The sequence below is a fragment of the Marmota monax genome, unplaced genomic scaffold (genome assembly GCF_021218885.2).
Source record: "Marmota monax isolate L192 unplaced genomic scaffold, Marmota_monax_Labrador192_F-V1.1 WCK01_AAM20220418_F8-fsc00264, whole genome shotgun sequence".
NCBI classification, from domain to species: domain Eukaryota; kingdom Metazoa; phylum Chordata; class Mammalia; order Rodentia; family Sciuridae; genus Marmota; species Marmota monax.
The window spans coordinates 1,493,348-1,517,908 of NW_026693143.1; the positions used below are offsets into that span (position 1 = coordinate 1,493,348).

The window sequence follows — 24,561 nt, forward strand, 5'->3', positions numbered from 1 at the left end:
TGGGTTTTGGTTCATCACTTCCCTTGGAAACCTTGATTAATTTATGAGATTTTCATCCCCATTTACTGAAAGTGCAGTGAGTCGTCTGGTGTTACACACCAATGACGGCAAAAGTTAATTGGATTCTAGATCTTTTCGTATTTCTCCCTTCAGCAATTCCTTGCTGCTTTGAGCAGAACCATGCACTAAGGGAGTCTTTTTTTTTTTTTTTTGCTTGTGAGAGATACGGAAATGAGAGGAATTACAAGTAATTGAAAAAGTGAGTTTGAAAAAAATATGAATATGTAGTTGTATTTCCTGTGGTTTGTGGTGAGAAATTCTGAAGTGATACACAGAAATAGCCAAACCTAAAACTAATGACACATTATCTTGGTGCAAATTTTCCATAGGCTTTTGATTTGGGAATCATCTGAATGTATTCTTACCTTTTCTAGAAAGACTGTGTATTAAAGTATTTCAGGGCTGGGTTTAGGAAGGGGAAAACAGACATGTAGCCATAGTTCATTGTAGACAGTGTGTGCCCACAAAGTCAGAGATGCATCAGCAAGAGCACCACAGCCTTGGGAAGGAGGGACACAAGATGGAGAAGGAGGGGGGAGCAGATGGAGCTGGGGTGGATGGGTGGATGGGTGAACACCAACACTGACCTGCTCTCTTGTGACCCTGCAATGGCTTTTGAACTTCCTTTGGCTGTAACACAAATTGCATTCAGCTTAGAAGCCCCTCCTTAGATATATGCCAGAATATGCTACTCATAGTGTAAAACCAAGCTCACAGATGAAGGGGAGTTCATCACACTGGTCACTAACCTCATTTCTGCTTTAACTTTGTCTCTTATTATTCTTTTATCTTTTTTTATTCATATCAACTTTATTTTGAGGGTGTAGTTTATCTTGTTATTATATTATGCATTTATATAAGCTACCACAAATCCTTCCTGGAACTGGAAGAAATATGAATATATTATAAATAACTAATTGAGGGAAATGCTCACAGGTTATTTTTGAGAGGTAAGATGACAAAAGATTTTAATTGTCTTAGGGTGAGTCTCCCTGTGTTTCCAAGTACAGACAATATGTTTAAAATGAACACAAATTCCTTTTCTAATCAGATATTTTTTATTTTATTAAATATAGAAGGAAATATTTGTGGTAGCAATGATTGGCTTTTGCAATAGAAAAGTATATAAGTGTGATAGAGAGAAGGCCTGAAAGGAGTTGTGAAACTGTCTTAATTTTCTTTGCAACAAGCCTTCCATGAACATATGAGAAGGACAGTATAAATGCAGCAGTATGCTTTAAATATTTTTAAAAAGAAATTGCTTTGCATCATTTCTTTTCTTCTGTATAAAGTGACCAGGCATGAAGGAATAAGATCTTTATTTTGGTGTGAAGTTTTTTACATTCTGAATATTAAAAAGATGGCAAAGATCTCCCATTCTATAAGTTCTCTCTACACTTTGCTATGCAGGAGTTTAATTTGGTGTCATCCCACTCATTGATTTTTGGTTTTATGTCTTATGGTTTAGGAATCTTTTTAGGGAAGTCAGTTCCTAGGCTGACATGTTGGAGTGTTGGGCCTATATTTACTTCTAACAGTTGAAGAGTTTCTGGTCTAATTTCCAGTTCTTCTGTCTTCTTTGAATTGACTTTTGTGTAGGGTGAGAGATAGAGGTCAAGTTTCATTCTACTACATATGGATTTCTAGTTTTTCCAGCACCATTTGTTAAAAGGACCCTTTTCTCCATCATGTTTTTGGCACATTTGTCTAGTATCAGCTACATGTATTCGTGTGGGTTTCTTTCTGTGTCTTCTCTTCTATTTCATTGGTCTTCATAAGTAAATTGCAGGAAGATCAGTAGAACAGAGGGAAGGGAAAAGGGAAGGCAAAGTGGAAATATTATGGTCAGAATTAGAGCAAATTAATATGCTTTTATAATTATGTCACAGTGAATCATGTTATGAATAACTAAAAAGAACCAATAAAAAGAATTTTTAAAAATAATTTATTTGTTCTAATTAGTTACGCATGACAGCAGAATGCATTTTGATTCATGGTACACAAATGGAGCACAATTTTTCATTTCTTTGGTTGCACACTGAGTCACACCATTTGTATCATCATACATGTATCCAGGGTAATGATGTCAGTCTCATTCTACCATCTTTTCTACCTCCATGCCTCCTCCCTTTTCCTTCCCCTTCTTTGCCCTATCCAAAATTCCTCCATTCCTCCCCCCCCCATTATGGATCAGCACCCACTTATCAGAGAAAAAATTCAGCCTTTGGTTTTTGGGGATTGGCTAACTTCACTTAGAATGATATTCTCCAACTCCATCTATTTAGCTGCAAATGCCATGATTTTATTCTCTTTTAATGCTGAGTAATATTCCACTGTGTGTGTGTGTGTATGTATGTATATATATATATATATATATATATATATATATATATATCACAGTTTCTTTATCCATTCATCTATTGAAAGGCATCTAGGTTAGTTCCATAGTTTAGCTACTGTGAATTGAGCTGCTATAAACATAGATGTGGCTGCATAACTGTAGAATGCTGTTTTTAAGTCCTTTGGGTGTAGATCAAGGAGTGGGATAGCTGCGTCAAATGGTGGTTCCATTCCAAATTTTCCAAGGAATCTCTATAATGCTTTCCAGATTGGTTGCACCAATTTGTAGTCCCACCTATAATGTAAGAGTGAAGACTTTTTATTTTAATAGTTCTCCATCAGGAGCTGCCACATAGGAGCTCAGCACCCTTAGCCTTGAGCAATGGAGGTGTGGAACTGGCTTCTGCTGAGTGTGAAAGCAGGTGGACCTCACTTCCGCTAGGCAGGGGAATGAAGCTCTGGGAGTGGGCTTCACCCAATGAGACTGGGATACACCTCCCTGAAACCCAATCCCTTGCCTCATTTGGGTTGAACTTTCTCGAATGTCCTCTCCTCAATAAATGGGATGGTTTCAGGTGTGCCCACTCTCTTTCCAACATACCCTTAAGGTCGAGAGCCATCCCTGATTCCTGCAAGCAAAAGGTATTTCTGTGTGTTGCATGCTTCTTTCGCCGTTTTCTTAGTTATTGATGTAGCCAGCTCTTGTGAACCCAGCTCAGGTTGCCAGCCCAGCTAGCTGGCAATAGTTCTCTATAATCTACATTTTACTGTACATTGCAAAATAAGGGTAAGAAATCTAACTCTACAATCTGACTTATGTAATGTCTTACTTTATAAGATAAAGAATCAAGGCCACATAAAAGCAAAAACAGAATAATTTATTTGAATCCATTTTTCTTTGAACAAAATAAAAACAAGACTTCTGCAAGTAATTCTTTAAGCATGTTTGCAAGTCGTTTTTCAAAAATACCCTTGACAACCAGGGAGAAGGCACAGTCTTACTTTGGAACAACCATCCTTATTATTTTTGTGGCACAAATAGCAAGAAATAAATTTGGCGATTGAAATTTTTTTAGCCATCTAAACAGTAATGAAAATTTAATAAAACAAGAGCCTACTAGAAAATTTACAAATGTTAATCCATAATTTTAGGTGAGATTAGGATAGCATCAATGAATGTTGATGAAAGTGGAAGTACAGATTGGAATGCTTTTTGAGATAAATTTAATATAAAAAGAGTGATGAGGAAGCTTCATTTTTCTCCTTCCTCACAGTCCCCATGATAAGAATGTCCACTGAGAAATATTTCCCCACTGTTTCTGTGGTGTATAACACATTGTATGTGTGCTGGAAAATCTGCAGTCCAATTTGTATAAATGCTTCTAGTCTGCATTTGAAAGAAGTAATGAGTAAAAGGTATTGAGTTGGAGTTCTTCATTGATTCCAGATGAATATATATTTCCATAGTTTTCTTCCAAAATGCCCCTTCATTATTTTACTCCAATGTACTGATTTGCCCATGAAATCTCACCTGGTAAACAGATATAAGGGATATGTGAACTGATGTATACATATCCAAATCTACAGGTAAAAGAACTCTAAATTACTCTATTTCTTTACATAGCTGTATAACATATGAGTGAAATTTTAATTAATAAATATGAAGAGTAAGCAACCATTAAACTCTCTAGACAATTACCGTTTGAAACTCAAGGTTTACCTACTTGAATGTCCTGTTTTCAAGAAAATAATAATTATCCTTGGGTTCAAAACAAACTATGCCAAGAACACTTAATGATGTCAACAGACAGCATTTCAAGAAATACAAATATAAGTTCAATAGACAAATAATTGGGCTGAGTACTTGGATATGAACACGACCAATTTACCAATTTGTTAAACACCAGTCCAATTAGCACACAATCACATGTACTCAAGAAAATAGTCTACGAAGCAAAGGATGAAATTGTTTGGCTGTCTTTTTTACCCTAGAAGTGACTGTGAAGTCAAGGTGAAAAAAAAAAAGCAGTAAGTTAGAATTCTTTCCCAGTGCTTGTGCATTCACTCTGGGAGTGAGGGATAGAAGAGGTTTGCTAACCACCTGCAATCCTGCATTATTCATGAAATTGATCTTTGAATTTAATTGGACCTAGAGAATAAAAACCATAAGCAATCAGGAGAGAAAAATGGTCTCTGTATCTATGGGCAATATTTATTCTATGGAGGAATGTTTATTTTATGAAGGATCATTAGTCTTTGGTTAAAACAACCAAACAGGAACTTGCTAAACTAAGGAGTCCTTAAAAGACTCAGTCTTATTTACATGTCTGTGAATTGACTGTAAATAAAATAAGTGAAAAACAGTTTGTGATGATAAAAAAGAAAACACTATTCTATTTAAAAATTTATAGTAGGTAACATAATCTGTATGGAAAGAAAATAATACTTTAAAAAATGTTAGGTTCCCATTTGGATAAATTAAAAGAGTGACAGAGGAAGAAAAAATTTTAAAGGATTTTAGGGAGAAGGAAGATAGACTTGAAGTCTTGCAGAAAATAAGAGGACACCAGGCACTGTGGTGTAGGCCTGTAATCCTGGCGACTCAGGAGACTGAGGCAGCAGGTTGCAAGTTCAAGGCCAGCCTCAGCAACTTAGCAAAACCCTAAGCAATTTAGTGAGACCCTGTGTCAAAATAAATAAAATTTAAAAAGGGCTGGGGATATAGGTCAGTGGTAAAGTGCCTTTGGGTTCAACTCCCACTACCAAACAAACAAAATTATAAAACCAAGAGGAAGAGAGAAGTACAGACTCAGGAATGGAAGGAATCAAAGAAGGGAAGAGAGAGCCATTGGAAGACAAAGACACACAGAGAACAAAACAAAACAAACAGGTCTCAGAAGAGGAGAAAAAGTTGAGAAGAGCGGGGAGCTGAGAAGACATTCCCTGGTGGGCTGTGATCAAGAGTTGATATCCTGATGCCTTTCATAGGAGCATGTCCTTTACTGAAGTTTTGCATGTTCCCTTATGCGTTTGAAAAAAATAATAGGAGCAAATTATATTTAATGCTTTTATAATTATGTTAAAAAATGAATCCTAATGTTATATATAACTAAAAAAATTCTAAATAGAAAAAGAAAAGCATTTCTGCTTAATTTTTCACCTTCAAAAGATTTTTTTCTGAAATGAACTTTTAGATTCTTAAGCTATTCTATAGATTTTACTTCTGTCTGAAAGCCATCTGGTCTCAGAGGGTGATTTTTTAAAAAGAGAATCAAACTGGATACAGTGGCACCTGCCTATAAACCCAGGCTGAGGCAAAAGGATTGCAAGTTCAAAGCCAGCCTAGCAACTCAATGAAGCTCAAACAACTTAGCAAGACCCTGTCTCAAAAAAAAAAAAAAAAAAAAAGTGCTGGGGATGTGGCTCAGTGGTTAAGTGTCCCTGGGTTCAATGCCTGGTAAGCCCTCCTCCACCCACAAAAAAGAGAGAGACTCAGTTTTCTCATATGCAAAAATAACCAAATCGCTTTTGTGTTCTGAAGTTGTAGTTGCCACATTCACAATTTTAACTCATTATTTGTTTCATATTTAGGTACTTAGGAATATCAGAGGGTAAACCCCAAATTTTCATTTGGTTTGCTTGCATTTTAGTGGGCAAAGTAGGTATTTAGAACAAAAGATACATAGAAAATAAGTGAATTTACTGAATTCACTCTTCTAAAGCAGACATACTTTCAAAATTCTGGTGATAGATGTGCTAATTAACCTGATTTGATCATGACATAATCTAGACGTAGATCAAAACATTACATTAAACCCCATAAATATGTAGTTATATGTCAATCAAAAAAAAAGGAAGGAAGGAGAGAATAGGAAAGGAAAGTAAAAGAAAAAAAAGCATCCCCTAACTTTGTATTCCAGAGAGTAAAGAGGGTTAGACATCATTTCAGAGAGTTTTTTATTTTTTAAACTATCATGGAATAATACCCCATTTTATAGTAGTCTATTAGAGTAATAGTATATTGCTTTAAACTAGTTTTTTTTCCCCCAAATCATTAGTTTCTAGTTCCACCAAGATCTGTTCCTAATTTACCTGACTCCAGATAACTTTCTGGGGTTCTCTGAAGTGTCTTGTCACTTATTTAGCCTTTAAGTTACTGCATAGTTCCTCCATTCCCCCCCAAGACTGAGGTCTCCTCTCCATCAGATAATTTCTCATGTAGTCATTCACTCCTAGCTGTTATTTTTGGTATTCACCCAGAGGTGTGCATGAATTACTTTGCTGGCACTGTTTCTGTTGCCAGAGGGGAAGTTCCTAGGTGTAGTTATTGATGTTCTTTTCAGAGTCAATAAATGACAAATAAAGGAATGATGGAAGATGATTTGTGGCAGTTATGCCTGCAGGCAGCTGCAGTCCACAACAAATAGTCCATTTCATTATTTCAAAAGACTGTGGGCTCAGTTTCACCATCATGAAGAGGGGACAGAGACTTCTTTCTTAGTGACAGCTTTGAGCTTAACTGGATCAGTGGTTTCCTGACTTTAGCCTCAACAGAAGTTTTTTGCCATCTCTGAGATACCAGTCCTCTTGGTCTGGTATTTGATGCTGTCTGTGCTGTGGACCTTCCTTAGGCTTTTTAATCCCAGTCCTATTTTTACTTCCAGATCATCGTGGCTCTGCTATTACCATGGCCACTGGGAAATCATGAAGATAACCAGATGGCTTGAGAACTGACCTGAACATGCCTTTCATCCCTAGATGTAGATTCCATGGGGACACACCATAAGAGGGAGAAATGTACACAACAGACAGTTCATTCTAAAGCTCTGCATCTAGTCCACTGGCTCAAGGTCATGGCCCCAGAAGATATTTGTGTGTTTGCCTGTTTTATTTCTCCAAATTATTTTCAGATGGGCAAATGTCCTATACATTTTCAAATGTACAGAAGCTATGATTTCCTGTTTTAATATTTTTCTTCTGAGACTTTCAATAAATTCTGAGGATGAATGCTAGGTAAGCTCTTCCATAGCTCCACCAAATGAAGATTCATACTTACTCTGGATGATCCTGCTGTTGGGCAGGGATGTGCTGAATAACTTCGTAAATTGTACTATGCAAATCTTGCCCTGATACACCATTGGAGGCTGGAATAGACCTACTTGGCATCTAGAAAATATGGCATATGAAAAAATTAGCCAAGACTAGTCAATAGTATTTCTTTCCACTATGCTATAGAGTTGAAAACAACTGGCGGTTGTGATGATTAGAGAATTAGAACCTAGAATGTTTGTTTCCTCCTTGTTACAATTTCCAGCACTTACCCTATGGTGGTTTGTGCAGCAACAAAGCTATGAGGTCAGAAAAGGAATATAGCTTGACAAAACTATGACTTTTTTCCCCTTCATTGAAGAATAAGGCTGTCAGTACTATACAGGAAATATAATAGGAAGGAAAAATGGCAAAGAGGATATAACAGAACAGCTTAGAACCAGTGAACATATTATCTCTTATATGACATCTTCTCAGTTAACCTTTGACACTATTTGCCAATTCCATGTGAAAAGGTAGCTTAAAAGAATAATATATAGCCAAAATCCCTATTCCTGTTGCAAGAGACAATACCAAGAAATATGGAGTACATTAAGGGAGATATTTTGGTTTGAATGTAGTAATGGGCTCTAAAAACTAAAGGTTTGAGTGAATGAGGAAAGAATAGTAGGAATTTAGTAAAAGCCATCCTGTATATTAATACTGCTGCTGACTTTTAGTCCTTATTTACATAGCTCCACCTAGAGGACACTGTCCTGGCCAAGTCTGAGGAGTGCCCTACCTCATCCCAACTTGATTTGCTGGGTTATATTAGAACATTTTTGCTTCATACTTTTCTGGAGACTGCCTGTTTTACTTTTACTTACTAAAGCTTTATTATATGTGAATTGTCCTATCATTTGGGGTTGAGGAGTTTTGATTTATGATTTGTACTTGAGAAAGAATCTTGTTTTTCTTTGGCATCGTAATAGGCAGGGGCTATGATAAAAATGATGATCAATAACTTAACCGAATATTAAAACTGTTGAATACACACATTAGTTCATATCATTCAATTATTTTCTGCCCATCTCCTGAAAGAGATGCTAAGTGGACAGTGAAATGTACAACAGATAGAGAAGTAATTTCACTTATGCATGTACCACAATAAACTAAGAGATGATTTTTTTTTAAAACTAAACAAACCCTTAGCAATTCTATTTTCCTTAATTCCTTTAATTTTGCAATCTTAGTTTTGTGGGCCCTTGTTTTCTTGGTAAAGTCATTGCATTGGCTGCTAATCTTCCCACATAACTGCCATCCTGGCTACTTCTCACTCAGATCCTCCTCCTCCCATCCTGGTCTCCATTCTCTTCCTATGGTTGTTGGTTTTGATTTCTCACTTCTTTCCCATAGCACCTGGCATGACCAACTAAGAACTTCAGAAGTTTCGTCAGGAGTTTTCAGCTTTGAAAATGGGCATAGCTCCAAATCAAGTTATTCCATTTATGACACAAACAAGAGGTCTTCTGAGATGCATTTAAATTTCTCTGCTTCAAATTCTTGAGGATTGTAGCATTTTGAGTCAATAGAGGACCTCCTAATTTGTATCCCAAACTTTTTAGTCCTTCATATTTACATAGCTCCAATAATTTTTCACAAGCATAAATTTAAGGTTTTTTTTACACAAATCTCACTCATTTCCAATGAATTCCTAAGAATAAAATTGTGCATTATTTCAAATAAACTTCTAGCCTCAAAGATTCAACTATAAGTCCTCTTGGTTCTTCAGTTTCCTGCTCTACCAATTGAAGGCACACCTTAAAGTAGTGCTGTCCCTGTGAGAAGCTATTTTAAATAACTGATCCATCAAATATTTATTTTTGTCTTTTGGTTGGGAAAGTGAAGGGTGAGCCAATCCTGACTGGGATTGAATGGGACAATGCAAAGCCTTTCCAGGGGAAGAGTTCTTTTCATCTTATGACAATGTGGGCACTGGTGTTAGTGACTTACCCTTAGGGAGTAAAATGAAATCCAATCAACTCCTCTCTGTTACTCACATGGCACTTCTGAAATAAAGTCTGTGGCCAGGAAACTTACTGGATGAACCTTACACATGGACAGAATGCTCTGGACAAGAAAAGTGACCATTTTCTAATAGCAACTAGTTCTTAAAAAAAAATGGAAGTGAGAATGCCCAGAAGCAAGACATCCATTTATGACCCCTTGCATAAATGGACTATCATAGGGAAATAAGGAAGAAGAGGGAAAACTGGTCCTATACCAATCTAGAAGGAAATCTGGTCCTATACCAATCTCTTTGCTAAGCTAACCAGGTAAAGAATACTTATTACTTAGTGTTGCTTCCTTGTTTGTATTAGCTTATAAAAACTGAGAAAAAAAAACACCTTAGCTAACTCCCCAGATCCAGCCACATCATTCATTACAGAGTAAGTCAACACTTCTTAATGCAGCAGGGGGAAATGCAGCCATTGGACTACACTGCCCAAGTTCTTAAACAAATGCTGCTTGCACCTCTGGTGAAGCAGAATTCTACTTCTTGGTTAATCAGACACTAGGAAAACCAACCCTGGGAACACCAGAGGCATCTGGAAAAGCAACAAATTCATATATTCCAAAGTCATCCAGAGCATCTTCATGGCCTGAAATAGAAAACAATACTACTTTCAAATCCAAAGCTTTGACTTGCGATTGTTGTTTTTTAAAACCATAGTAAAACATTATTGTCAAATTAAATGGTATAGGTACAAAACCAATTTAACATTTCCTAATGCCATGTGGTCATACTGCCTTTGAGCAGTGTTGGAAATCAGCCCTTCTGAATTGAAACTGAACTGGAACTGGAATTATTCTTAAAGCCTGAGGTGGAAACAATGTATTACATATTCACATACACACATGAGAACAGGCTTGTCCTTTGTAGCCCTCAATATTCAGACTTGTGGACACCAAGGTTTTAGCCTTTGATGCACCCATAATAGCTACTGCACCCTGCTACATCTAACAGAGATCACCATAATGGAAAAGAGTAACTATAGCTTCTCAGATATATAAAATATCATACAATACAACATGTCACAAATATCATCTGTAAGGTGATGGAATTGGGGTGGTAGGAAGAAGCCAAATGATCTCAGGGCCCTTTCCTGTTCTGCAGGCAATCATTTGTAAGTAGGCAAGGGCTAGCTAAGAGGAACAAGTTACACATTTATTAAGCATTTGGGTATTAGGTTCTTCTCCTACGTAATTTTATTTAATTCTCAGAGCAACACTAGGAAGAAGTTTTTATCTCTATTGTATAGATGAGGAGGTTGAGGTCAAGAAAAATAATTTTCCCAAGGGGAATGTGGCATAGAAGGGATTGAACTAGCTCCTGGTGATGCCAAGGTCTGAGCAAAATCTCCATTGTTAACTTGCAACAACTCAGTGCAGAGTCAACAGCGAAGGTAATGAGGGTCAAGTGGGGACAAAGCAGCAGCACTGGCCCTGCCAAACCTCCAGTTCCTCTTCTGTGTGGGATGGAGTGGGTGGCATCCCAGCATCCCTAGGAATTAACAAAGCGAGACAGCCCTTTGGCATTTTCAAAATAATAATAATGAATAAATGAATAAGAAAGGATTCATCAGAACTCAGTAACTATGGAAAGTGATTTAATCTCTGATCCTTAGTTTTCTTGCCTGAAAAACAGAGTTGAGAGTGACTTCCAGGCTTCTTTTACACATTTTTGTGGCTTACATAAAACAAATACAGGGACAGCACTTTGTAATGAAGATGCTATTCAATTATTATTATGAATGTTATATTATTATAGATATCATACTAATATCAGCTTATTTTACTTCTATTACATTGATAGTAATATCACTAATTCAAATAACAACATTAATTAATGTTGATAATACCACTTTTTAGACTCACCATTACCTGAAAATGTTTGCGCTCTCCTGTATTCTGTCTCTGGCCTGAAAAGACAAATAAGTACTTCTATCAGGGATAATAATTGAGGAAAAAACATTCAAAAATTATTTCCATAGAAACATGCATTACCTGCCTTCTAGCTTCTGTTTTATAGCTAAAACCAAAAGAGAAAAAATGTAGTAAGATGTATATAAAAGTATGTATATATAGCTTAATTTTTTTCTAATCTTTACCTACCTTTGTAGGGTTGATATTTTTTCCATAGGAAGAGAAGACACATGGATATAATCAAAAATAATGATATTCCAGTTATACTTGCTAAAGGGGACAATGATTTGCCTTTTTGTGCAAGTTTCTCTAGTCCTAAATAAAAAATAAATATATTTTAGTAATAAATTACTGTGTGATTTTACATGTTGATCATCATTCAATATGTTAAATAAGATGCTATTACAAAACTGGAGAGACACCAAATGAAAGGCGCAAACTTATTTTAGAACACATACACACCCATCCACATAAAATTCCCCAGTGATATTGTGATTGGAAACTTGTGTGGTAAACTGCCTGGGATAATACTGGCACATTGTACTTAATGAGCAAATAGCTCATGTCATACTTCTCAATTGTATTTGCCACTGTAACTTAAATCTATGTCAGCTCATTGTCTCTGCATCCCCAGATACTGGATATTCTCACTCTACCTCCCTCCCTCCCCACTTCCTTCCATCTCACCTTTTTAAATGTGAATTTTCTAAGGGGATAGTGGTATATAATTAAATGTAGAGAGGTATTGGCCAAAAATTAGTAAAGTGTATTTGAACTAATCAAGAAAGGTCAATCCTAAAACTCAAATGAATATGATTTTCAATAAATCGTTCAAAGTCTCACCTTGTGACTAAAATTCATTTTGTTTTGTAAGTTTATTCCCTTTGTTAATATGACTGTAGTATATGGTGCTAGTAGCTAACATCTGCTGAATACTTGCAATATGTCAGGTTGTGTTTTAAGAATGCAGGACACATTAACTCACAGACTCCTCCCAATGATCTTATCAGGGAGGTGTTATTTCATCATCTCCTCTTACAGATGAAGAAGCCGAGGCTTTCCCCAGGTCACTCAGGTTATAAGTGGTAGATATGACCCCAGGCTCTTAACCCTTGATGCCACCTCTCTCTAATGTTATTTTAACATAATTTATTAACTGGAGCTATGTTAATACCAGCTCCAGATTATAATTTGTTTAGTTATATTTAACCTGTATAGTAGGAAATAGTTGTGACCTCCACAAAAATGTGGAAAACAGATGTCATCCATATTACCATGTGACTTAGATATTGATGTGGAAATGAATCATGGTGGGTACTTGTATCTGTCCAGATTCAAGTAGAAATGAAAGTCATCTGGTGCAAATTCCATTCTGGGTGTGGTGAAGAACATGTGGCCATTCAGCTCCTCACTAAATATGAGTCTGCATGCTGTCATCCTGGATTGTAAATCTTTGTTGAGGTCTTTAGCAGCCAAGATCAGCAGGAAGCATTAATCTTCCCTCAGTATGAACCTATCTACACTTTCTTGTCTTTTCCACTTAGAATAGTTTCAAAATGTAGTGTAGATGATACATTCCAAACTGCTGAACAAGTCATGGAAATCCAGTTATCCCTTGTAACTTCCCCAAGCAACACTGTTCCCATATTTGTCTTTCCCCCTGAGTACACAAGAGATAAACAAGATTGTTTTTTTTATTATCAAAAATCTTCATTTCTAGTGAGAAATTTATAAATTTCTAATATGTATTCAGAAAATTTCACTCTTAAAATGCTCTTCTATAGAATAACAGTTGCATGATATTGCTTTTAAACAGATTTTAAGTTAAATTCTTTTTTTAAAGCCGGATAGCAGAAATATACGTAAAGTGGTTTAAAATGAACTAGAATGGCATTTTATTGGTTCTAGATCTAGACTAGACATCATAAAATGTAAGAGAACAATAGTTGATCTCCTCTTTGTTATTAAATTGTACAAGAAATAATACTCTCCAACTGTTAGAAAGTTGGCCTTCCAGTTGGAATTATTTTAGCCCTTTGGTGATTTCTTTGTGAGGTCTTAGTCTCTCTCTCTCTCTCTCTCAATATTGTATGCCTGCTTCATAGATTTGTTCTCTCTAAAGAGCTTAAAGAACTCTGAAATTTTAGGTGAGCCATTTGATTCTCAGGGTTTTGATTTTCACATTGATAAAAGGAAAAGGTGAGAATGATTGCCTTTAAGTTGTCTTCTTGATCTGATACTTTTTGATTTGGGACAGCCAGAGAGGTTTACAAGTTTATTATGTAAATAGGACACTTTATCTGGTGGCATACTAGTAACTCAGTCTCAAAAAATTGCACATTTATACCTTCATTATTTATAAATTTCATTTATATAAAGAATGAGTAGCACATAATTTACAAATAACAATAAAATATGCAATATTCTTTATTGTTAATTCCATATAGCTATTAATTTCTCACAGAAGTGCTTTTGTTGATTTTTGCTGAACTCTTATTTAAATCTACGGTCAACCTGTGAGTGAAATTCAATGAGTTTTAAAATCCAGTTTGACAATATTTGACTTTCAGTTGGAATATTTAGTTCATTAATGCTTAATGTAATTACTAATTTTTGGCTTAGATCTTACATTCTAACTATTCTCTATTTCCTGCATTTTTGTTTCTTTCTCTAAATTTTCTTAATCAGCATTTTATTTTATTTCTCTTTGCTTGTTAGTTACACATTTTTATTTGTTTCTTAGACTTTAGAGACTTAGAAGTCTTAATCAAAATTACACTTTTACCTTTCCTGCTTTTTCCTGTTTCCACAATGCAAGAAAAAAATTCTATACAAGAGATGGATCTTTAAAACTCCAGCATTCAAATTTTACTCTAGTATGCCTGACTATAATTCTATGCTCTTTTCACCATTTCTGACTGACCACTATCCTGAAACCCAAATACTTTCAGTTTTACCAATCGGAGGTACAACAAATAAATCAAATTTGTTTTCTGTTTTATGCTGTATCAATTGGTGGAACTCTCACATCTCCCTGACAACTCTCTTCTTCAGAGTCAACATCTCTAGATCATTTTGGTGTTTTTTATAGGAGTGGTTTCTTCATCATCCTAGAGGTATACTTTTGGATGTTAAAGAAAAGCTCATTGATTGTACTCCTAGGATGTAAATCTACAAGAATTCATACTCCACTGTTGTTCCCAATAAGATAAAGGCAAATAGAATGCTCTCTGAAATACTGAAAGTAAAAAAAAAAAAAAAAAAGAAAGAAAGAAAAAGAAAAGGAAACAAAGGGGCTGGGAATGTAGCTCAGTGGTACAGCCTAGCAGGTGTGAGATCCCCAGCACTTAAAAAAAAAAAAAAGAAAAGAAAACAAAGAAAGAAAAAAGCAAAGCAAACAGAAAAATAATCGATTAAAAAATGCCAAATAATAGTCAGTTTTATCACTTTTAGCAAAGGAATTCTCTAGTTCTTCATTTTAGATCTGATATTAAAATTAAAATTAGTTAAGGGAATTTTCAGATAATGTAAAATTAAACATATGTATTATGTATATATAAAACCAAATGTGTATTGCTTCCCATTTACTTATAGTTGTATCATATCAATAATAATGAAAACGATAAAACTTACAGCACCAGTTATAGGTACAAAGAAATAATGTCAGAGAAAATAAAATATTTGCCATAGTAAGTTCTAGAATAGAATCTGAAGCTTTTTTGTTTTTTTTCCTGACTGGGAATTCAATTTTTTTCTCATTAATCTGTGCTCAAAATGTTTTTTTCAATTAGCAAATAGATTCCTATTAATCAGCTTTTCCTCTAGCCTTTTCTAATTCCAAACTTCAGGTGCTTCAACTCTTTCACTTTGTGATAACCTAAATTCAATAACCTATGACTCCTAAAACAAGAATGAATAGCAGTTAAGTCTCTTCAAGCTTCTATGATGTGCTTTACCATGAGTAAAATTGCAGAAAAAAAAACATTTTATTATAATCTCAATTTTTTTTCTTAAACTTGAAAATATCTGGATAAGGCAGGACATGCCTATAATCCCACCCACTCAGAGGCTGAGGCAAGGAGCATCGCAAGTTCAAGACTGGCCTAGGCAATCTTGTGAGACCCTAACTGGGGATGTAGCTAGTGGTGGAGCACCCATGGGTTCAATCCCCTTACCACAAAAAACAAAACCAAAAATTAACAACAACAACAACAAAAACCTCTGAAGGGTTTTTGTTAATTCTTATTTCAGAGTACCTCTCATTCTAATGGTGAAGTTTCAATCTGGCGTGGGACAATTCTATAATTCTGGAGTCCATTATAAAGTTTAACATATGAAGATGACTGGATGTTTTATGTTAAGATACGTTTCCCCTACTCTCCTTTGTTTGTTAACTTTTTGTCTCTTTTGATATGTATTTGCTGAAATAACCTAATTTGCACAGTCTCTCCTATACAGGATTACATTCTTCCCATCCCCCATTTCTTCCTATTTTTTTTTTTTTTTAGACTCCTTCCTTATTGCCCTCTTGCCTCTTTCCCTTGGCTTCTGTTTACTCTACATGAGAGAACCACGTGGTGGTGGCCAGCAACTGTCAGACCCAAACCTTGGCTGTGTCAAAGGCCAGGCATCCTCCTTGGGGATCATAAGAATAAGGGTGGTCCTTTTCTCAGAACAAAATCTCTTTCTTAGCTCCCTTCTCTTCTGGAGTATCCTGGTTCTCTGTTAACATTGCTTGTATATTCCAGAATGCAAATCAAAGGGCACGGCTTCTGTGGTTTCAGCCCTAGATAGTGTGGTTTGGATACACAAACTTTCACAACTCGAACTTGAAAACAAGACAGTAGGGAAATTATGACCACATTGCCCCAGAGAATGTATGTGGATCCCCATGCAGTTCTGGACACTTGTAGGACTTCCCCTTTTTCTCCTTTTATAAAGTTTACACTTTTCCTTAGCCCACAGCATGCTATCCTTCCCATTATTTAAACATAATTGACTCATTTACTGAAGGCTGACTGCAAATGCTATTTGCCCCCTCCTTAAGCAAACAAATAAAATGGAATAACATGTTAAATGCAAATATGGGCAAGAGGTGTGGTATCCATGGTATCGAAACCCTGCTGTTTAAGAGACTGCACCCAAAACAGGAGAGCCATATGCTACCACTCACTGTGTCTATTTCTAGATCAGAATGGAGTCCTGAGATCTCTCCCATCCAATCTGTTCCCTGATTATGGCAGCTGATTCATATCCCTATGGAGTTAAGGCGCCATATTGAGAGGTATGCTATTTCCACACTCCACCACAGCCCCACCTGAAAAAATACACTTATTCTGTGGTGGATGCCCAGAGGGACGTCATACGAGGTCTCAGGGTCTGGATGTCAGGGTTGTAGTTCTATGTCAATTGTTATCTACAGAGGCCCAAAGTGGAGGCCAAACTGGAAACCTTGACTTGAGAAATTTATAGATAGATAGTAAATATTTTCTTGGGTTCTTTTCCTATTCTCTTTTATGAAAAGATGTGGAATACAAGAAATTGTAAAAGTCATCGCTTTCTCAGTATTACATACAAATTCAAAATATTTCTATTATGACTAAATCTCAAATTATGGCCACGTTGTCTTAAGGAACTTACATTATTTATATACTTGAATGCCTTCATTAATTGTGAATCTTCAAATTCTGATTAGATAATTACATTTCCATAAACACTTTCACTTTATATTGTATGTCATAGTGATTTAGGCTCAGTTAAAATTCTGAAGTAGAGACATCTGCATTTAAGGAAGTCCTAAATTAGACAATAAAAGAATTACTTTCTCAAAATACAGATGCTAATTTATTATCTTATAGCAATTCTTTCTTTGAAACTTCTAGATATTGTTTTTAGTTATAGACATTTCATAATTTCTCATTAAAATGAAATTATACACTTGTCATGGATGAACCAAAGTATTTCTATATATAAAGTATTAAATTGGCTAGGACGATGAGATACATACTCTATATGTATAACTATATATATATATCTAAGAAAAATATTAGCCCCATCAATCAAGGTATGTAGTTTATACAATGGTTAAACAGACTTTGAATTTAGATATTATTTTATCACTGATTAGCTGTGTGACCTAGCCCATTGCCTTTATTTTCTTTGGGATATCTACACTGAGATGCAGAAAGGTCAATTAATAATAACTCAAATTAGATGTGAATCATAGCCCACACAGGTAGAAGTCACCATCTGGTTTAGTTTTACACAGGCTGAAAAACACAGAGCTAATTGCCACATTTTCTAGACTTCTTCCCCCCAACAGAAAATCCACAATAAAACTTTTGATTATTTTCTGACCATGTTATTTTCTCTTTGTATCTGCGACCTTGAATCTATTTTCCTTTGCCCTCATATCTTATTGCTGAGACTTTTTGGCTAGACATGCTTTTTGCCTCATTAGAAACAAAGAATTTCATCTAATTTCCTACAACTTGACTCTGGCTGCACCACATGCCAACTTGGTTTGGGAAACATCTCAAAGACAGGTGCCCTAGCCTTCTAAATGATGTCAAATTCCCCTCAGATCTTAATAAAGCTTGTTCATCAGTGTGGATGGTCAGTAGTGCCAAACTGACAGTCATTTATAACTATAGGTAGTGTACACTTAATCTGATTGCAGAAAATAAATTAGCATCTGTATTTCAAAAATTAATTATTTTATTGCCTAAGATTCACTCATTTGGAAACTTAGAAAACATTAAATACTTAATAAAGCACATCAAAACTATTCATTTTCCTCTAATTTTGCTGTTATTTGAGTTAAAGTTCTGTGGACATTTGGGGGTTGGAAAATAGTTCTGAAAACCACAAAGAGGTCACTAATGTTGACAACCATGAATCCCTCTGAAAAATAAGCACCTGTTCTTCTTATTTACTATAATAACAAATGGTTGGTCTTTGTACAGGTCAAACAGGTTTTTTAGATTTTTATAAAAGGCAATTATCTGACATTAAGACTGTAGCTGTCTTTGGGCCTTGGTAATAAGAATTTAATCAAATATTGGGGGCTTCTGATATTATAAAAATACCGTGGCTAAATATTAATGGAGAAAGTTTAGGGGATGGGAAAGTCTTAACTATAATATACTTCTACATAGTAAAGCCATGTTTTCATTTGCAGTAAGCATAAAGAACATGTCTAAAATGACACTCAGATTTCCACCAAACTAGTTTACATATTTAATTGTGGACTACTTTAAAGTCATGTTTTGGGTAGCTACCTGGGTGTAAAGTTGGTCAAGTCTATACAAGATTAATAAAACAGAAAACAAAGGAGGTAGCTTAGCGGTTTATATGTTTGCCACCCTTCTTAGTTTATAAATGGTAATTCTTGATATCAGGAATTATTTTTTTCATGTGAATTTTTTTTTCATTCTCAGTGCCTACAGCCCCATATTTGACCCATAATAAGTGTTTAATCAAGGAATAAATAAGTGCCTAATTTTAATAACCTTAAATGCATGTTTTGTGGGGTCTATAAAAGAAATATAATTTGCTTCCCCAATGAAACATAATTCAGGTAAAATTTTACAGCTGCACTCTTCAATGTGGTAGCTACTAGAAAGATGTGGCTAATTATGTCAAAATTTAAACTGAAATAAAGATGGTATAAAATTAAAAATCCAGTTCTTCAGTTTTATAGTTATATTCCAATTGCTTAGAAACCAAATGAGGCTAGTGGCTACCATATTGAAAATTGTGGATAGGAAACAGTTCCTTCATTGTAGAGAATTTTTTTACTGGATAGCATTCTATTATAGGGTATAATATTTTCTTCATATAAAATAATTGCTTATGGCAGTGTACAAATTCCAGTATACTTTTCAGGTGATTTTGTAAATATAATACTCTCCACCTTCATCTAAAGGAGTTCTATGAGGAACCCATCCACTACACATTTCTTCATCCACATGCAGGTTTGTGGTAGTCTTATAATTATTGAAGGAGCTTTAAGAACTTTTCTCTTTTTGAGCTGGTGTCTCCCTAGCTATATTACTCAGATTGAATCAGACTTGTGGGGTTCAAGGAATCCTCTTTCCTCAGCTTCACAAATAGCTAGTACTATAGATGTGTGCTACCACACTCAGCTTTTAAGAGGTTATTAATAAACTCAAAATTCTACAAAGGAGAAAACATCTTAAACAAGTGATGTTTGAGCTCAAAGTTGAGCTTGCCAAATATTTAGATTCCCAGATCCTATCCACAAGATCCTGATCCAGTAGCCTGAGGTATCTTAATAAAATTAAATTTTTAGCAACCTCCCAAGGTGATTTTGATTTATGTGGCCCAAGGGCCATATATGGAAAATTTTAGCATAAGAATTATGAGGATTATGTTCTTACTGCATTTATTCAACAAAACATATAGAGCTTCTCTACATTATGGGCCATATCATAGGCACCAGGGCTATAAAGATGAAAAAAGAGAGCATCAGTGGGAAAATATTAATGGGTGTTACTTTTTGTGAACCTGTGCTTTCACTAATCATACGCACCTTAACCTCTGCCTCCTGTTCAAAGCTGCCCTTAGGTTTTCCCCAAGTGGAATCTTTTTTTTTTCAATATGCAAAGAGGAATATAGGAAGAAATTGATATTAGCAGAAATAGTAATAGAAGAGAGAAAAGAAAAAGGCGGAGAAAAAGGAGGAGAAGGAAGGGGTTTTGAAGGAAAGGAGGAGGGGGAGGGAAGGCAAGATGAGAAAAAAGAAACAAGAAAGAAGAAGGAAGGAAAGAAGAGCATGGACCTGAGAGAGGTGAAAAATAGGAGAATGGAAAGCATTTGGTCATAGAATTGGGGATAGGGCCATAAGCAAGAGAAAAGAGACTGAGATAATATTTAGCTTTTCATCCTCGGTTGGTAAATCATAGGAATATTCATTTTGAAAGAGAATTCGGATAGTAATTTGGCAAGGGAAAAGGTGGTTTAGTTTGATATGTTAGACTTAGATGCTGCCTCTGGTATTTTCAAGCAGGAAGATCCAGAAGGCAGCTGGGTATACAGTTTTAGAGCTTTGAAGATAAAGGTTTGGCATGTGCCAGTGTTATATGAAACCATGAGAATAAGTGAAGTCATACAGGAAAATAAAATGGAAAGATGGAAATTTTAGTGGACATCCATACTTTAGGCAGTGATTTTAAAACTTTTATAGGTCCATAACATTTCTAAAAATAAATTGATTTGTAAAAAATACTTAATTATACAGACTTAAAAAGTTTTGTAATTTTCAAGGAGTTGCATGTATCATTGAGAACATCCCTAGATTTCATGTATTTAAAGGATGAGAAGTGGAACCTATCAATAACAATACAAAGAACAGTCAAATAGAAAAATCAGAATTCTAACGTACAGAGATGTATTTATCTGACCTAATGTAACAATAGATATAAACCCTTTAAATTAGCAGCCTACTTCTCTTGTATTCATATTTGTAAAATTAGGAAATTAATTGTGCATGTTTAGAAGTAATTTATTGAATTTCCTTTTTCTTCATAGCCCTTTAAATTCTGCAACAGAATTTCCCTTCATTTTGTTTTGAGTTTTCTTTCTTAGAGTCATAGAAATCAGTTAACATTGGAAAGACATGTTTTTTTTTTAAGTATATGAACAATTCCACAATGGTTTTTTTCTTCTATAGAGATATTAGACAAGGGAAGGCAATGCATTTGTATTTTATGAGGGTATTTTCCTTTTAAGTTACACTTACCTGTGGAAGTGATGATGACTGTGAAACGAGTTTCATCTCGCCTTCCAGTTATGTTGTTGTAAGCACAGCATACATAGTCAGTTGTCTTCTGGGCTACTTTCTCAGATGCAACTTCCAAGTGAGGCCCATACTTAATGACATATGTTGTATTGTCAGTCCTCCGAATCCAAGAGTAGGTGTTGGGGGGATAAGAATCAGCAGAACAATCAAATAGAATGGCTTCTCCAAGATCCACAGTAAACACTTCCCCTACTTTTAGCCCTTTATCAGAATTAACTTGAAGTCCATAAGGTCCATCTGCATCAATACAAAAAAGAAATAGAGGGGTAACATAAATATTTGCAACATACTTTGGGGGCTTGGGAGAGCTTAGCAGTATTTTACTTTCTTTGCAAGTCTTCACATGAGACTTGGGCAAACAGGTCCTTGTTTAGATTCCCAATGAACTTATTTGTAATAGTGAAAACCTGAAGTTTAGCTTTACAGACACTATCATTATCATTGTGACATTAACTTTTTCAGTACTGTATTGATAAAGACACATTCTTGTTGGAAAACTCAATATTTTTGAAATAGTAATTGTACTTGAAAATATTTTTACAGCATACGATGTCCATTATTTTTTTCTTTGACAACCATACTTGAATATCATCTATTTTTCTTCTCAGTGTGAGGATAGGTCATCCAAATATTTACTGAAGGCATAGTTTCACAAGGAACAGAGATTTGTGCAAATAGATATAGGAGTGTTTCATTTTCATAATATTAAAACAGTTAAAGAATTTTTAAAATTCCTACCCCTAAGCTAACCTTAAGATTCCACTTGGAAATATAAAGATATATATATATATTTACTGTCATTAACAAATATTAATTGATCATCATTAAACTACTTAATCATGGATATACCCTGGTGTTTTCCCACACAGTCCAAGGCTTTTATAGTATTTTGCCATTCCCATGGTATCAGGTCCCAGCAGATGAAGACACATGTCTTAATGCTTTTTTTCAGAGAATAAAAAGAGAGATTAAAAATATTCCCCAGCTACAAAATTTTCTCATCTAGTCTTAAGCCCTGGTTTATATTGTAAAAACTTTCACATTTTAGACAGGATTGTACTAACTTTTCAGTGGATGGTAGCTGCTATTTTTTGGACATTTGCTATGTGAAAGCACTTTAAATTCTTACATGTATAACCACATTTAATCTTTAAAGAAACCATATCTGATAGATGTTATTATTCCCATTATAATATTTAAAAAATTATTTGTACATGATCACATAGTTTTTAAATAGCAGAACTGGGACTCTTAAAATATATGCATTTAATCATTCATATTAATCCACTAAAAGGAAATAAAGTAGAAGAGATATAAATAATAAATTTATCAGAATATTTTCTTGTTGTCTACCTATACTATTACTTCTATAATAAATTATTGTTTAATTATATATTAACTGTAATTAGTCAAATATTCAATCAACAAATATTTACTTGAGAGATATGTATAGATAATATATTTAGTATATGAGAGACAGAAATAATTTTTAATCTTTTTTTTGGTTCTGATTTTGTTTTGAAAAAGTCTTAACACTCATTTCAGAACATGTGCAATAATATAGTGTGACTAGACCTTACTTAGTAGGGTCATCAGTTTTGTCAACCATTAGTTAAGTGTTCTTTAGAAATTAATGAAACTTTTTGGGTCATGGCTTTTCTCATCTTTTAATATAAAAAACTGGATTAACTTGTTGCCAACGTTCTTTCTACCTTTCAAACACCATGATTCATACTGTGCTAGAGCTATTTTAAATATGACAAGCCAATCTCAAGTTTGCAGATTTCCAGAGTGGCTCTTCATTTTGTCGGTATTTTCTGACCGACCTACCTTTTGATAAACAAATTTGCAAAAATATGACAGAATCTAATGAGTCAAAACAAGGGTTTATATTTAGCTAGGGTACATACCCTTAAACAACCTACAGATTTACATTAATATGTCAAGATGAGGTAACCATTTAATCACCCCTTGGTATTTGGGTTGATTGGCTCCAGAACACTTTGAGGGTACCCAAAACTGCAGATGCTCAAGTCCCTTACATAAAATGGTGTAGCATTTGCATATAACCTCCATATGTCTTCCTGAATATTTAAAAGCATTTCTAAATGACTGAAAACAACGTAAATGCTATGTAAGTAATTGTTATGACTTATTGTTTAGGGAATAAGACATGAAAAAGTGTGTACACATATTGCATATAAGCTGTAATTTTCCAAATGTTTTTCTATCTGAGGTTGGTTAAATCTGTTAATGTTGAATCTACAGATATGGAGTACTGACTGTATTTTGAAATTTAAAGCAATCAGGAACTTGAGGTAGAGGATTAAAATGAGGAGGAACATAAGTTCCCTGTGAATGCATTAGCACCTTGTCACACTGTTTTCCTGTTTTAGTCTCTGATGAAATCTCAGGTGAAACTGGTGGTAGCAGGCCCGCCCTGGCCCCTGGGGACTCAACCCCCAGTTCTTTGTTATGCATGTCAATGTGGCCAGCTCACAAGGCCGTGACACGGCTTGCGGTTCCCTGTTTATCTGCCTCGAGCATATGTCTCTCTCGGGAACATCTTGACCTGTTCGAGCCTCCTGATAGGGGAAGGTGACTTGACGGTAACCCAAGGATGCAGTTATTACTCTTCCCTCCTCACTTTTGAGTAATTTCCCACAGCTGTTAAAAAGATATATAAGGGGAACAAATTTGGCAATAAAGCGCGCACACGCTCCCTCCTGGATGAAGAACCTTGGTGTCCTGTGTATTTTTTAACCCCGCCGTCCCTCGCCGGACTCGGCTCCGGCTCCGTTAGCCCGACGCGGCATGAAACCACTGTGATCACGATTTAGAACAGTGTACTGTGAAGTGAAACCCTCTTATTCGGAGCTCCACTAAATAGTAGTAGTTTAATGGAAATGAAAATTTGCTTTTACTCACTCAATCAAAGTTGCTATTGAGATGTTACTGTGTGCATGACACTGTTCTAGGCACTGTGAGTGAATCGAGATGTTGAAGACATGGTTCTCCAGGCTGCTGTGTGCAGCAGCAGTGCCCCTTCTGGTTGTCAGCATTGATAGAACATTAGGAAAGCAAAGGCCTCCAACTAGTGTTCACACAGAAGGAAACAAATGGGAGGAATCCACAGTGACTGGGAAGAGCACATGAAAATGAATATTACTTCTTTCAAAATGTGCTAACATTACTCAAAACTTTTTTGGAACCTCCTCATTTGAAATCACCTTAGGACCTTGCAACAGAATGAAGTGCTTTCACAAGCAATAATTCTTTAATATTAGAGGGCGTGTCCCAAAGTCACAGCGAACCAGAGGTAG

The 24,561-nt window shown here is 35.3% G+C and overlaps 1 protein-coding gene across 4 annotated transcripts in view; it reads right to left on the reverse strand.

Moving 5' to 3' along the window:
* Positions 1 to 3,257: 3,257 nt before the first annotated feature.
* Hepacam2 (HEPACAM family member 2) overlaps positions 3,258 to 24,561 on the reverse strand; it is a 36,987-nt gene continuing 15,683 nt past the window's right edge. Inside the window, exons 4-10 of one of the 4 annotated variants that reach the window (XM_046455208.2) lie at positions 21,179 to 21,475; positions 11,605 to 11,730; positions 11,497 to 11,521; positions 11,374 to 11,411; positions 10,018 to 10,091; positions 7,457 to 7,566; positions 3,258 to 3,931 (exon numbers count right to left, since the gene is read on the reverse strand). In XM_046455208.2, the coding sequence (XP_046311164.1) occupies positions 3,928 to 3,931; positions 7,457 to 7,566; positions 10,018 to 10,091; positions 11,374 to 11,411; positions 11,497 to 11,521; positions 11,605 to 11,730; positions 21,179 to 21,475 (674 nt within the window). In that variant the 3' untranslated portion in view covers positions 3,258 to 3,927. Of the gene's footprint in view, positions 3,932 to 7,452; positions 7,567 to 10,017; positions 10,092 to 11,373; positions 11,412 to 11,496; positions 11,522 to 11,604; positions 11,731 to 21,178; positions 21,476 to 24,561 lie in introns of those variants that run through there. The other 3 variants (XM_046455211.1, XM_046455209.2, XM_046455210.2) reach the window with 3 other exon arrangements.